Raw genomic sequence first — 15433 nt, forward strand, 5'->3', positions numbered from 1 at the left:
TTGTACCACATTTGTCATAACCAATTGATTTTCAGGAGGGGTGGGGAGGGGTATTTTTGAGAGATTTAAAGGGAAAATTTAATCTTTGAAAGAGTTACAAGTGTAAGAAACCAATCAGGGTAAACTTGTACTTGTTGTGGAAATGAGCAGAATGGCAATAGGACTCTGGTGGTCTGCATAGAGTATAGTCATGGATATTTGCGAACTTTCTTTTTGGAGTACAGATGTTAAAGATGCTTTGTTCTGTGCAGGGTTGTCAAGCATGAACATGTTCACAAGAACGACCACTGCACAATCAGCCGGAAGGGTGTGACGAGGATGCGCAGTGATGATGAGACTGAGTTTATCACCCTGGACAGATGGGAGCAGGAAGTCAACTACTTCAACAAACTCATCCAGGTCAGTTCTGTCATTCTACACACATTACAATGTGAAAATAATAATCAGTGTCAAATTGTCTCATGGGTATATACAACTATGCAGATATGCATAGATCATAACATCGCTAATGCAAATAACATATTCAAAACATAAGGTGTATTTGCACTTTAGTCCAGTCTATCAATTTCAAAGGCGTGTTGGGTGATGACTTGTTGAAGGAAATTTTTCACTCCAACCTACCAGGATTTTTCACCAAAATATCTGTAAAAATGGCTTGCCTAATGATAAGCATATCACCTTCACTTTAACAGCTGTTTGATGTGTACAAAAAGGGGTACCAAGTAGTTTTGGTAGTTCTTATTTGGGTACCTGGGTCATCAACTTTACATGTCCTAGCTCTGGATGAAAGGAGGTGAATGAGGTCAGGCATGCGTTCAATAGGCCGAGGCGCTTACTTAGCGCTCTCTGTGGGGTGCAGTCGAACCATGTGTCAACTGCTGCTGGCAGAGGGTGCGGTTTTCAAAATGGTGTCAAAGACTGATTTTAGGAATATTGTTGAACATTGTGTATGTGAAGTTTTATTGTTTAGAATAAAGATACAATAAACTTACCATTAGTTAGACGGTCACCGATATTAGACAACTCATGTAATCCTACCGACTTAGGTAACAGAGGAAAATCAAAATATAGACTGTGATTGTGTTGATTCACCGCTGATTGCATACAGCCAATTGTCAGTGACACTTGACACTGAGTGAGATTTCTCAGTTCGCTGTACAAGTCACTAATTATTGGTAGATGGGCTTGTCGGTGATCAGATATCAGTTCGCAATATCAGTTGGTTTGCTGTACAGAGTTTGTTATGTACGTAAATTTTATATGATAATATAGAGGAGATAAATCGTGGATTTTGTAACAGTTCGTTGTATCCGTTTGTTTGCATGTTGTAAGATTCAACTAAATGGATCGATGACTTGGTGGATTGTGTTTCATTGTACCCTGACGACCAATCGTTACCACTTGCCCCTTTCCGTAAAATGCTTGTCCCAGAATAACATGAGTTGGTCACGAATGCCCCGACAGCAGGGGACATTGTCCATATCAACCACTGGTTAAGTTGTCAGGGCCAAAATCGATTATTTACAGGCCACCCTGATATTGCTGGAATTTTGTAGACTGCAGTAAAAAGGAACAAATCACAATGTTTAAGATTTATTTAAGAGAAGACAGACATCGATGAAAATATCTGAATTTACGTTTTCTCTGAGTTTCGACAAGTGAAGGTTTATATCGCATAATAATATATGTCAATTGTTTACAAAAAGAAATCATATGAGAGTTATTGGGACAAAATTGCAACTTCACACCAAATTTTATTATACATGTATCTTGTTCACAAACAGACGCATGAAAAGGATTTTTTTGGGTTCCAAGGAAAAATACTCCATGCTGCGAGGGGCTTCAAAATGCAGCTAAAACAATTGGGTTTTCCTGGTTATAACAAGTGACAATCTTCCAATAAACGTAATCACTAATGTGGTGGTATCAAACTTCACCGCTGTGTGCATGTATGTCTAACAAGTTGTTCCATGTCCAAAATGTAATAATCACAGGCCCCGCATTTGTCCAAGTCCTCCATCTTTGTCCCTCGGCGTGCCTCCTCCTCAGTATGCGTGGAGGCGCTAGAAAGCGCTCTCAGCGTGAGTTTCGTTCATGAGGAAATATTCGGAGGTGCTCGCTAGTGCTCGCTGGCGCCTCAGCACAAAACGGCTTATTGAATGCCCCTCAGATATTAATTGAAACTGAATGTCTGTCAAGGGGAGATAATTTACAAGGGAACATGATTATCTCCTCCTGATGTAGAGGTCAAATCAGGGGTAGAAACTAACAGTTTTTATCCACTAGTCCTCATAATGATAACATACAGCAAACCCCTTAAAATTGGCCAATTTCTACTAGTCCTTAGGATACCTTTACCATTGGGCAGTTTGGTAAGGACTACAGGACTAGTGCCAATTTTTAACGCTGTCAAATGGAAGAGAATATTGTATATGTGTTGTGGGAAGTACCCACACAGAGGAACTGGTAATTTATAATAGGGAGAGGGGGTGGGGCAGGGTTGGTCTTAGGACTGTATCATATTTTGCTGACACAAAACCCATTTTATGAAACATTTTTGTGTGGCCCAAGCCATACACATGTAATATTTTTTCATGCTGGTCCTGACCCCTGCCTGTGGCCTTGGCCCTGACCCCTGCCTGTGGCCTTGGCCCTGATCCCTGCCTGTGGTCTTGGTCCTGACCTGTGGCCTTGGTACTGACCCCTGCCTGTGGCCTTGGCCCTGACCCCTGCCTGTGGTCTTGGTCCTGACCTGTGGCCTTGGTCCTGACCCCTGCCTGTGGTCTTGGTCCTGACTCCTACCTGTGGCCTTGGTCCTGACCCCTGCCTGTGGCCTTGGTCTTGAGTCCTTGAGTTTTGTCACACACACACACACACACACAATATCAATGTTTCTAATATATTGAATGTTTTTTTTATAGTAATCATTTCTTTTTCCAGATTCCCGCATTTGCCCTCTTCCGGAAATGGAAGGCCTTTAGTGTTTGGAGGAAGAATGTCCGCACCAAGAAAATACAGGGTTGCAAGAAACAGCTGAATGAAAACCTCTTCATCGTCAACCCTGTAAGTGTTGTGTTTGTACTGTCCATGTACTAACGTGGGGCCGACTGATTTACTCACCATTCAGTGCATCACCATACTCTGTGCCATACCATGATTCAGCTGTATGTTTCAGTAGCAATGTGTATTCAAGATAACCAAGTATGATGTTTACTGCGTTTGTTTTCCCAGTCTCTGCGACCAGCTCTGTTGAATGTCCGTGAGATGTGTCACCGTATCAGTGAGATGGGTTTGTGTCAGATTGACAAGGATCACACATACACGCTCACTGACTTCAGAGAGGCCCAGTTCAACCAACTCAATGATGTAAGTGGCCCATATTATGACTATATAAAACTACCTTAAAGATATGAAAACGAAACAATATTAATAATCTATTTTATTCTGTTTATATCTTCAGGAACAAATAGGATGTTGTTACAGCTTACTTTACTTTTTCCCATTTATATAAGCAGCCAAATAATTTATCTAGAATAATGAAACAATAACAACCAATACCAATAATAGACATCTATATCACTTGACCCACTCTGAGGCATGTTTGAAGCAGATGACATATTATTAGAAATCGATCAGTGTGCATTCAAATTTCCCTTCTCAGGGAGTATACTTGGTTCATAATCAGTCTGCACAAGAGACATTTGGGTCCACATGCCCAAAGGTTTTGCACACTTGTCTTTAGTTTTTGGTTGTTTTAAGTCACTAGATTTTCAAAAGCTATGTTTTGGTTTTGACTGCAGTCACAGGCTCGTATTAAACCTGAATGGAAAGAGGTGTAATGAGTTGCATGACCTGTTCCAGGTGGCGGGGCGCCTCCAGGACTTCCGGGAGCTGGTGAAGGAGGTGGTGCGCAGCGCGTGTCGGACTGCACTGCTGGAGGCAGGCTTCACCCCAGATGACTACTTCTATGATGGTCAGGACAGCCCCGGGCTGTATGGTGAGTCTTGGGGTCCCATCACAGTTCCGATGATGCAGTGACTAGCAGTGAACAGAGAGCTAGACACCTTGCAAAGGCATCTGTCCTTCACTTAGTTGGGGAAGTGATGTCGTTGGCTGGTACAGTTACAAATCTAGGTGGGCTAAAATATGTACAATGTTAGACCAGTCAGAACAAGTTGCCCATTGTGTGTTGTGCAGGTGAGGGCAACATGGCCCCTGGGACGGCCTCCAGCTACCTCATGCAGAGCAACTACGACATGGACATCTATGGAGAGGCTCCAGACAAGATGACATACACCGAGCAGGCCAACAAGAGGACACACTGCAAGAGACTTACATGGTCAGTGCACTGCATTCAGACTGTCTTAACTATCTCTTTGTGAAATGCGGCTTTCTTTCCGATGTTTTTTTTTCTAGATTTTAACAATCTTAATTTCATTAAGGTATAATAATGGTTCTTATTGATTCTTGAAGTATTCCTAGTCTAAGGGTAGAGAGGAGACCGCCTGTAACTATCAAGGTTGTAGGACTGATGGAACCACAGTTGATTACATGGACACAACATGAAATGTTTGTGTTGCGTTTTCAGCTTCATCCGACTGGCAGATTATCTGATTGTGAACACGATGCATGTTCTGGCTGTGAACTCGGTGTCCACCCTGCTCAACTACCTGTCTGAGCAGCTGCAGAACACACCCACTCTCGCCCAGATTCAGGGACTTGAGGAGGAGGGGGAGAAGAAGGAGGAGAAGGAGGAGAAGAAACAAACAGACGACAAAAGTGGAGAGGTGGGTGAGGTGGAGAAGTTGAGGAGATGTCAGTGGCTGCAGTCAGATAGTGGGGGTGGAGGAAAGAGGGAATGTCAAATGTGGAGAGATGTCCAGGATGCCTCAAGTACAAAGAATATAATGATACAGATTTTATTTTAAAAGATGGGTGCATTTGTGATCATTAGTTAAGTACAAGCGCTAGATGTACACAAATAATCCTAGAAGCAATTGGTAGTTGTATTATCTTTGTTGAAAACATTTTACTAAATGTTATATAATGCATCCTATTCATGAATGTATGAATTTTGTATATGATTATAGCTGTAGAAACTAACATTTTAGGCCACTAGTCCTTCTGATGATAACAAAAAGCAAAACTCTTAAAAATGGCAAATTTCTACTAGTCCTTATGATACCTTAACTACTGGGAAATTTGGCAAGGACTACAGGACTAGTGCCAATTTCTAACACTGGATTAAAAACAGGGGTACAGCTTGTGTGCATTTCCTTTTATACTTTTATATGAAATGTGAAAAAATGTAACTTTATTCTATTTCAATATAATCATGTCGTACAGGCACAGGACGACGAGGAGGAGATTCCCAAGTTACCTCCCCTGTTCATCTCTGAGTTTATCCTGGAACCGATGCAGCTACTGTTCTCTCCGGATGTCGACGACTTCCAGGACGGTCTGGCAGAGGTCATTAAGAGATTCCAGGATTCTGTCCTCAGTGTCATGAATCTGGTGCCAGATCCCTACTTTGACGCTTTTACCAGGTGAGTCTTCTTTGATTATAGTTGTTTAGGACAGTCTGACAAGGATGCAATGCATATGTGTGTTGTTCATTGCAGCTCCTGTCAATCAGGTGACGTAGTTGGCATAGGGAATGTTTATACGCCTATACTGAAAGGGGACATCAATATCTGTAAATATCAGCCAATACACTATTTGTAGTGGTATGTGTGGTGGTTACAAGTTGTGTTGTGTGTGTTGAGTTGTGGGCTTCAAAATAAAAACCTTCTCCATAAAAAAATTAAACCCCAAGGCCAGAACTAATTGATAATTAATTTAAAACCGTGTCAGTTCAGTGAGAATATGTTTTTTTGACAGATGACAGATGTCATTTACATGAAGTTTGACTCTTTGGTAGGATGAATGAAGTACACAGTGTATTTTAACAAGTAAAGAAGCACACAGAGCAGTATACTTTGTACATGGAACACTAATATGATTTGAGCTTTCTGTTTATTGGTGAGGGGGGGATGAAAATCGTATGATTAATATATTTCTACTTAATGCCCTACTAAGACATTGGTGTATTTTGTCAGACCAATAATCAACAACAAGTTTGAGGAGAAGACTTGCGGTGATGGTCCAAGCCTAGGCACCATGTTCGAAGATGACAAACACCTCCAGACCATCATCTACAGCATCAGGGTGAGATTATATGCAACTAAATCACCATTGCTACACTTGCTGTGCAGAGTTGTGTTTCTTAGCTGTTACAGGATCAGCTGGCCATTGTTTTGAATCCCTGATTAGACGTAGGAGAATTCTGAATCTGAGTTTGAAATACTCGGGTACTTTCAGAGCCAGGTAAATGGGCTCGGTAGGTCAGTCTTTGTAATTTTGCTGCTTGGGTGGCACATTACCCAGAAAGCGTTTGAGCTCTCAATCACTGGTTTGTCCGGTACAGCCTGAGGACAAGCTGATGTATATATCTGGAATATTACTGATTGTGGCTTTACACAACATTCATTCCCTCACTTGTTCAGTCATGTTTCATTTGCTTGAATCCTCCACATGTGAAGAATGTGTATAAACCTGGTTGTGTATGCAGGACGCCATATCAGCAGCTTTCAACGCAGCCAGCCAGTACGCAGACACGTTCGAGCCGTACAGGGAGTTCTACAAGGAGAACGAGAGCATGGACCTGGACAGTGTGCGAGCTCAGGAACATGGTCAGTGTTGGTTCTTGAGAAGGATTTGTTGTGAGAAGATACTATTTGTCCTGCTGTCTAGGGTATTGGGTTAGGCATGGCTGTTCTACATGTACACATTGTGATCACTTTCTAATATTCATTTGCCTTAATAATCCAGACAGTAGTCAGCCAGTTCAAACGTATGATACAAAATTAATGCCGTCAATTTTTAGGCATACCCCAAGACACCCTCTAAGCCTTAATTGTGAAACTGTTGACATCTTCATTCACAAGGAAAGACAGAAAACATTACACCATGCAAGGCAGGTCTTTTAACTGGCATGATTTTGCTTGTACAGCATCTCATTTTACCTACATTAGTGACCTACCCCCAAACTTATTTATCCGACGTCACACTTTTGAACTTACTGTAGGACAAGATGTTTGCCCATGTAAGGTACCAGCGATTTTTGATTGATGAATATTTTATTTTTCATTCCCAGATGTGGCATTTTTCTCTGAACATCTTGAGAAGTATCATAGTCAGCACAAAATGGCTGAGAGTATTGTTGCTAAGCGACCAATTGGAATGTTGTTGGTGGATGCTCTGAAGATGAAGAATCAGTTGATACCGTCACCGCTCCGATGCCTGGATGTAAGTCTCCCAACACAGACATTTGTTTTTTGAAGGTTTAGTTATGGAAACTTGCACCTGTATCAAACTGGTGGTCTTAGGGACTTGGAAGATCTTTGGTATTTTCTTGGAAACAAGGACTCCCCTAGAGCTTGTTCCCCCAAACAAGACATGTGACCCGCCAGGAGAAAGGTGACCTGATGGCTGCTAGGATACAATTGTTGCTGTGATGTCATAAAGAAAGACATTTGATGTCAACATACTTCGGTAAAAATCGCCATGTGTGAGGACTGCAAGGAAATATCTCATTTTCTCTCGATAGTTTGTAATGTAATAAAAATAGTAATTCAAAACATTTCAGCATAAATGTCTACTTTCAATTAATCGGATTATATTTAAAAACTGCAGTTATTAATTGCATTAACAGTTATAAGTCTGAAAATAGGACTTTGCAGAAAATGAGTCCATATGAGATGTATCTCTGTAACAAATAGGAATTGAGGGTTATGAATTATATTTTTGTGGTCCTAAACTACTGTAGTTGTAAAATATAAAAAGTCAAAATATAATATTTCACCCAGGAGGTCCCTTATCTCATGGTTGGTCACATATATCAATATCAAAATACTTCACTGAGTTAGGGGAATAGGTAATTTCATGATAAACATGTTATATTGTTATGAGAGATTCTCTGAACATTTAAACAACAGGGAGAATTTAGTTCAGTACAGACAAATACAGTGTAAACAGACAGGTGGGGAAAAGATCTCTTATTTTACTCTTATTCATGTGAACATAACATATCTTTCTGAAATGTATGCTCATTTCTTATAATACAATGTTATGATAAGGACTGATTTTATCCTTCATATCTTGCCCTTGGCTGGCAAACTTTCGATTATAAAAACTACATTAAAATGTCAAGCAAACTCAAGAAAGACGCTACTTAAAAGAACATACACTGATATCGAGTGTAGAAATGTATAACATCTACCAATAAGAAAGTACATCTGTGTTGCATGATCTCGCAAGATAAAGGTGAGCTACGGTACCTATTTGGTAAATGCAAACAAATGTAATTGTGAATGCAGCATGAATAATAGATGCCTTGGTGAGAGTGTGCTGATTGTGGCTGTGATAGCACTTCCACACTGAAGCATGTCATGCTCCCTCTCTGTACTTGTAGCAATGTATAATTAATGGCCAGTTTAGGCACGCACGTTGGCACTGATAACGATCAGTCATTGATTGCGTTGTCTTGTCTGTTGGTGAAGAGGCCTGCTGAAAAGTAAAATGTTTTAAAGTTGGTGCCGAGAGATTCTCAGTTTGATTAAAGTTACAGTTAACTGCTGTTTGACATGAAATATTGATTTGGGACATGCATTAGGGGAGATAACTCTTGTTACTTTTGATTGTCTTGAAGAAGGAACATAGTTTTTCCATTTTATTGTGTTAGATGTTGTAAACATGCCAAGATAAATACAAGAATAAAAATAATTTGTTCCACATTTTTGTGGGTGTTGGATATAAGATAGATATAAATTGTCACTTTCATGAACGATTTAACTATTTTCCCAAACGCTATAAAGCTAAAAAAAGAATGAAAACAGTTCAGGCAATGCTCCTGCAAACTTGAAATGTGTGAGAGAACATTTTTTGTGTAAACAAGTAATATAAATTCTTTGTAAAATTGAAAATATGCTGTTAATAAAATATAAAAAAATCTTATTTCAAAATTCAAATTCAAGCGGTCTATTCAAGTGATTAGTGACATGTTGTGTATTTCAGGTGATCAATGACATGCTGCCTATCCTGGCTAAGAGCGAGGTTGACCGACTGATTGCGGAGCTGCAGGACGGGCAGTTCAAGCTGGAGACCACGCCCACTACCACCCTGGAGTTCGTCCACTGTCTCACATTCCTGGACGAGATCCAAGTCAGGGTAGGGGCACCAACACTCTCTTGGACAGCATCGTGTTTACATCATTCAGATTATGGAAACGAAGCCGTGGCGAGGATTGGGTCTACTGCAGAGGCTAAGATTGATGGAGGATATGACTAAAAGTTCCTTCTGTATCTGAGATATCATTTATCATGACCGTTGCCAATATGGGCTAAATTAATTTTTCATCTTTGGGGTAGATTATTATTGGGCACTTTTTCGTTATAAATTGTAATGCGAAGACACCCACCCTGCAGTACTAGCTGCAAACTTACATGTTCATCACCAAATTGATTTCAGTTTCTTGCAGTGCAGACATTGTTAAAATTAGTTTAATGTAAAGAGAGCAAATTTAATATGAAAGTATTTAACAGGAATTTTCATTTTCTAACAGTTGTCAATGTTACTCTGTGTTATATATTTCAGATTGAACCCTTGGAGAAGGAGGCAATGGTTGTCAAGGATATGTATGACTTGATTGATGAGTACAATGTACCAACACCACCAGAAGACTTTGCTGTCTATCAGGCAAGATTTCAACTTGAAATACTTATGAAATATTTCCACGAGTTGGATCGTCTTACACTCTTATCTTCTGTTGAAGCAGGAAAGTATGCCATTGCTTTTCTGTAATTGTGTATGTACATAGAATATAAAGTGATTTACTTTGCAATAAATGTGATATTTGTTGATTGAACAAATATTTGAATCACTTGCATAAACTTAAGGCACCTCGACAGGGCCTCTGTTATACATTTTTTATGTATCTTTAGATTTGATCCCTTTTCCCGAGGCAAGCAAGTAAACTGACTATAAAAATCTAGTTTCCACCTTTGCCAAACTGGGCTGGAATTCCGGAGTTACATCATGTTTGAAAACATGGATTTCAACGTGCAGACTGAATGTGCATGTGCATGTGTACCTTCAACTGGGTGTTGACATATTTTGCACGTCTTTTCATGTTTTTCATGTTCCTTTGTGGGGTAGGACAGTGGAACTACAGTCAAGCCACACACTTCCAGCCTAACTAGTTCGGCAAGGGTGGAACCTGGAGTCTGTGAACTCCCTTGTCTTGGGAAGATGGTTTTCATGATGCTTCTCCCTTATTATGTCTGAAGTTTATTGTGATATATTTCTGAACAGACTCTAGGCCCATCCATCACCAATGTCCGTAATGCAATAGACAAGTGTCTGACTGAGAGGGATGCCAACATTGACAAGTTCTGTACCCACCTGGACAAGGATATAGGCGAGCTGACGAAGGAGGTGAAGGAAATCAAGCAGGAGGCCCAGGTAACCAACACTGTCAACCTTGCTCAAATTGCCTGAAACCTCCAGTAAATATAAGGGAGTGGCTGGAACAAGGAATACTGGATACCTTCCACTATCTTGGGAAAGGATCTTGGGAAGGGATATGCACAAGCTCCTTCTTTAGTAACAGTTCCTAAGTTTCTTACCACCATTTTCAGCTGTCTTGTTAACATAACAGAGGGTTTGGGGGACTTGTGACAATCCCCCTATCCTTATAATAAATGACCAGTCCCTAGGCTGCAAGGACTGATGTTTATGAGAACTGTTGAAGAAGTTGGAAGGACCACTGTATGTATCTAACTGCCAGCCTCGTCTTTTGTAGAACCCCATCATCCTGGACGTCAACTCAGACACAGACAGGGTGAAGCAGGTGCTCACCAAGCTGCTCAATCAGATGGAGGATCTACAGAAACGAGCCTACACGTACAAGTCCTACCAGAAGAACTTCAAGGTACTCACTGTCACTGCATCTGTCTGGCATGGACTTGGATGTTCAATGGGCTGCAATAAGAGTAACATTGAGTCAGATATTTTCAAAACCTACATTCAGTCTAACTGTCCATTCTGTGCGCACGTATCAACTACATTGCCCAAATTCCCACTTTATTATAGAGACATATCAGAAAATCACTCACCGTGTTTACAAAGACCTGCATCAGTTCGGGCTTTCCTCCCACATACCTGACACTCAACATGTAACTGAGATCCTGTCCCCTCCCTCACCCTCGTTCCCTCCTTCACCCTCGTTCCCTCCCTCACCCTCCTTCCATCCCTCACTCCCTCACTCACTCACTGTTACAGGTTGAGGTGACCAAGTTTGATGCTCTGGAGGAAGCATATGCTGAGCTGAAGCTGAAGGAGCTGCTGTGGACAGCCATAGACGAGTGGGACGTCCTGCTGGAGGAATGGACGAGTGTAAGTCTCAGCAATGGAAGCAGTGTACATTTCACTCACCACAACATTGACATGCTATTGATTACTTTGTATTGAAACATGTTTTGGTTATGCAGGGAAGTTCATCTGGAATTTTATTTGGTAATTTCCAGATTAGAACAGGTCATCAGTATCCCTGGTTATTGTCACAAGTATCAAGTAGCCAGTCACTTGGCTGATTGCAGTCATTGTACCCCATGATATGGATCATTGTTCCTTCTGTCAGTCGCTGGTTTATTTCTTGACTCAATTATTTATGAACTATCGTCATGTAGCTGAAATATTGCTGACTTCGGCGTTACACAACAAACACCGGTGTTCAAAATTAACGTCAATCGGCTAGTCTGGGATGAGTAAAAGGACACAGGACATTTCCTTGTGAACTTTCACCATGACATAGAAGTCAGCCTGTAGCAGATCGCTTTAGCAGACAAGTTAAAAAGAAAAAAACCACTTTAGCCTGTTCACTCACATGATGAAGGTTACACTTGTGGAGATATTTGTGCATGCCTGTGTTTCAGTCGGCGTTCGAGACCTTGGATCCTGAGACGATGAACAATACAACTCTCAGGTACTCAAAGTCTGTCCTGCAGCTGGAAAAGGGCCTACCGCCAAACGCTGTCGTCCCCAAGCTCAAGGAGAGAGTGGAACTCATGAGAGAAAGGGTGAGGGACAAGCCAGAGCATGATAGTCTGTTCCGTTGTCACTACTTGAACCTAGGGGCAGTCACAGGGGCAGTCACAGGGGCAGTCACAGGGGTAGCTGAATGGTCTCGTAAAAACACAGCCAGTCTATTATAAGTGTAACAGGAAGAGTTTCCTTAACCCAGGATAGTTTCCCTTTATTTCAGCATGTACTGATTTTGTTATGTGTTTGCTATCTTTTATCTTGAAAGTTTAGTAACTTATAAAAGTTTCTTAAAAAGATTGTGCCCCTAATTTTTAATCACTCTTAAGAGACAACTTTTTCAACTCAAATTTTGTTTTTCCACTTAATACCTTTTCATAGTGTATGAGATATGCAAGAAAACCTAGCCATGGTCACAGAGCCTCTGGCCCATCGCTCCATACTATGCGCTGAAGGGGATGTGGCCACAAATAGGACATTTGGTACATTATAATCAAGTTTACTTTCATTTGTAACTTACTAAAGAAATAAAATATAACTTTACAAACACCCTCTCTACCTGATCCCAACCTACTGATTGATCTGTCCATCACGCTAAAGTCATGTTGTGCTTTGTGCAGTTGCCTGTGATCACAGATCTGCGGAACCCGACCCTGAAGCCACGGCACTGGGATCTCATCCAGGAGACTCTCGACTGTCAGTTTACCCCCGAGGATCCGCTCACCCTCGGCAAACTGTCCGACATCAATGCCTTCAAGCACAGTGAGACTTTGCAGGAGATCTCAGGACAAGCTTCCTCCGAGGCCAGTCTGGAAGCCATTTTGAAAAAGGTTTGTTGTTGTATTCTTTTTTTAGAATTTGGGCTGTGTCAAGGTTGAGATAAAAGTTGAAATAGAAGTATTTGTAGATGTTTTTGTATTGAGTTGATGTGTAATCTAAGGTGTTTTTATTCTCTTGTTACTCTTGCTAGACCGTCATCTCCAGAAATACTGATTATTAACAGGTCGTTTGTACAGAGGTTTTATTGTAGACAGTCAGAACAAATGCCCTGAAACATATATACTGAACAACAAAAGTTCCTGTGACATTGAATAAGATTTAATGCAAAGTTTTTTACCAAATCTGAAACAATTTCGGTTTGCAACAGATAAAAGACTCCTGTAAGTGTTCAAATGGTTTAATTTCCCATACTTACTTCAGAAAATGTGTGAGTTCATAAAAATCATGAACATGACAAAATGTCAATTTACAAATCAATAGCGTGTGTGTCCAACTCTTGTTGCGATGCAAGCAACATATCTTCATCTCATGGAATGGACCAGGCGTCGCACAAAGTCCTGTGGGATATCTGTCCATATCTGCTGGAGCATGTTTCAAAGTTCCTGGAGTGTCTGTGAAACACGTGGTTGACGTCGAAGGCGCCAATCCATCTCATCCCACATGTGCCCTATTGGTGAGAGATCAGGGAAGTGAGCCAGCCAAGGGATGACATTCACGTTGTTTTGTTGAAGAGAATCATGAACAAGTTGAGCAATATGAGGCCGGGCGTGTCATGTTGAAAGGTAATGCCTGGGCCATGACGACGCAAAAATGGTAGAACAACAGGGCCGATGATCTCGTCGCAGTAGCGCCGTCCATTGAGATTTCCCTCTTCCACTATCTAATGGGTCCTCTGTCTTGCTGTAATCCCACCCCACACCATAACGTTGCCACCCCCGAACCGATCTTCTTCGATGACACAATGATTGACGTAACGTTCACCTCGACGTCAATACACTCGTATCTGTCCATCGCTGTGGCTGAGGTGAAAACGAGACTCGTCAGTGAATAGAACATGTCCCCACTGCATGGTTGTCCAGCATAGACACTGTCTGCACCACTGTAGACGTGCTCGACGGTGGTTTCCTGTCAAAATGGGACGTCTGGTGGGTCTTCTTGTGACAATCCCTGCACATCTTAGGCAGCAACGTGCGGTTTGTGAAGATATTCGTCGAAGGCCAGGGATGCTTCTTGCAGTCACAGTTGCTGGCTGGAATTGATTTCATAGGTGTTTTGTTTGAATCCAGTTGTCTTATCGATTATTGGTTACGCGTGGCCTGCCAATCAGAGGATGGCCTCTGACTGCATTTGTCTGTTGCCAACGTTGCCATAAACACCAAATGGTGTTTCTGTAGACTTTAATTTTTCTTGCAACATCACGTTGACTCGATCATGCTTCAAGCATACCTATGGCTTGCAGACTCTCATTTTCGGACAGGCATGGCATTGCGTAATGTTGAATAATTGCATAATAATTGCATTGTTGATTTTCTGAGTAGCTGTTGTCAGCACGATGCTAAACAATGCATATGGAATCCCGTTAACGCACATGTTTTTATACCCATTCTTGGGTAGTGAAATGCATGGGGCATAAAAGTCAACTTTTGCATGGAATGCATGCTTTTCAGTAGCAGTTACGTTTTTGTGACTTGATTCCATACATGTACTACAATATTGAAAACAAAAGTTTACTTGTGTGAAAAATACACTAAAATATTGGTGTCACAGGAACTTTTGTTTTTGAGTATACAGTAAAGTACGGTTATAACGAACTCAAAGGGACTGCTAATTTTAGTTCGTTATAACCGTAGTTCGTTATAAGCATATATACAGTATAACTACAGCAAATAGTCGGGACCACAAAAGTAAGTTCGTTATATCCGTCAGTTCGTTATAAGCGTGTTCGTTATAACCGTAGTTTACTGTAGTTCAAAATAGATACACATGTACATAAATATGTAAAGATACATCACGTCATGCAATCAGTTATAGTCACTCACAGCATCACATCGTCATGGTATAATAGACTGAACTCATATATTTATCTAATCTTTTCAAGGATGGGTTATTAGTTACAATGTATACATATGTATTCATGGACATGCATAATGATATGATATACATAATTATTTTTTGCATTAATACACAAAAATATAACCATACCCTGTGGGTAAAACTGGGGCTTACTGACCTAGCTAAAACATTTAAATGGCTGCATTTGCATGACCATATATATTGAATATTTAGATAAATATTAAAATATTTTGACACTGTAACAAAAACACAAAGCTATACAAGTACATTGCTAACAATTTTTTAAAATACATGACCAACCTGTAAGGACGATCTCCGAGATGAACATGACACCCAAGTAAGTGATAGTTGCGAAGTCAAGATGTGGTGGCTGGTGTGCTGGTTGAATGCTGAGTGCTGAGTATTTTAAACAAGGCCAATCAGGTGTAAGCTGACTTAAACA

General features: G+C 40.8%; 1 protein-coding gene across 3 annotated transcripts in view; it reads left to right on the forward strand.

Annotated features, from left to right (window-relative positions):
* Positions 1 to 15433, forward strand: part of LOC139461044 (dynein axonemal heavy chain 6-like) — a 103042-nt gene that overhangs the window by 23687 nt on the left and 63922 nt on the right. For all 3 annotated transcript variants that reach the window (XM_071242551.1, XM_071242550.1, XM_071242549.1), the window contains exons 6-22: positions 252 to 399; positions 2941 to 3063; positions 3232 to 3366; positions 3862 to 3997; positions 4198 to 4339; positions 4589 to 4787; positions 5347 to 5546; positions 6099 to 6207; positions 6611 to 6731; positions 7196 to 7347; positions 9115 to 9267; positions 9694 to 9795; positions 10411 to 10560; positions 10901 to 11029; positions 11380 to 11493; positions 12033 to 12176; positions 12759 to 12968. In XM_071242551.1, coding sequence (XP_071098652.1) covers positions 252 to 399; positions 2941 to 3063; positions 3232 to 3366; positions 3862 to 3997; positions 4198 to 4339; positions 4589 to 4787; positions 5347 to 5546; positions 6099 to 6207; positions 6611 to 6731; positions 7196 to 7347; positions 9115 to 9267; positions 9694 to 9795; positions 10411 to 10560; positions 10901 to 11029; positions 11380 to 11493; positions 12033 to 12176; positions 12759 to 12968 — 2467 coding nt within the window. The remainder of the gene's footprint in view (positions 1 to 251; positions 400 to 2940; positions 3064 to 3231; positions 3367 to 3861; positions 3998 to 4197; positions 4340 to 4588; positions 4788 to 5346; positions 5547 to 6098; positions 6208 to 6610; positions 6732 to 7195; positions 7348 to 9114; positions 9268 to 9693; positions 9796 to 10410; positions 10561 to 10900; positions 11030 to 11379; positions 11494 to 12032; positions 12177 to 12758; positions 12969 to 15433) is intronic.

The sequence above is a fragment of the Haliotis cracherodii genome, unplaced genomic scaffold (assembly GCF_022045235.1).
Source record: "Haliotis cracherodii isolate W230 unplaced genomic scaffold, xgHalCrac1.p SCAF_14, whole genome shotgun sequence".
Taxonomy (NCBI): domain Eukaryota; kingdom Metazoa; phylum Mollusca; class Gastropoda; order Lepetellida; family Haliotidae; genus Haliotis; species Haliotis cracherodii.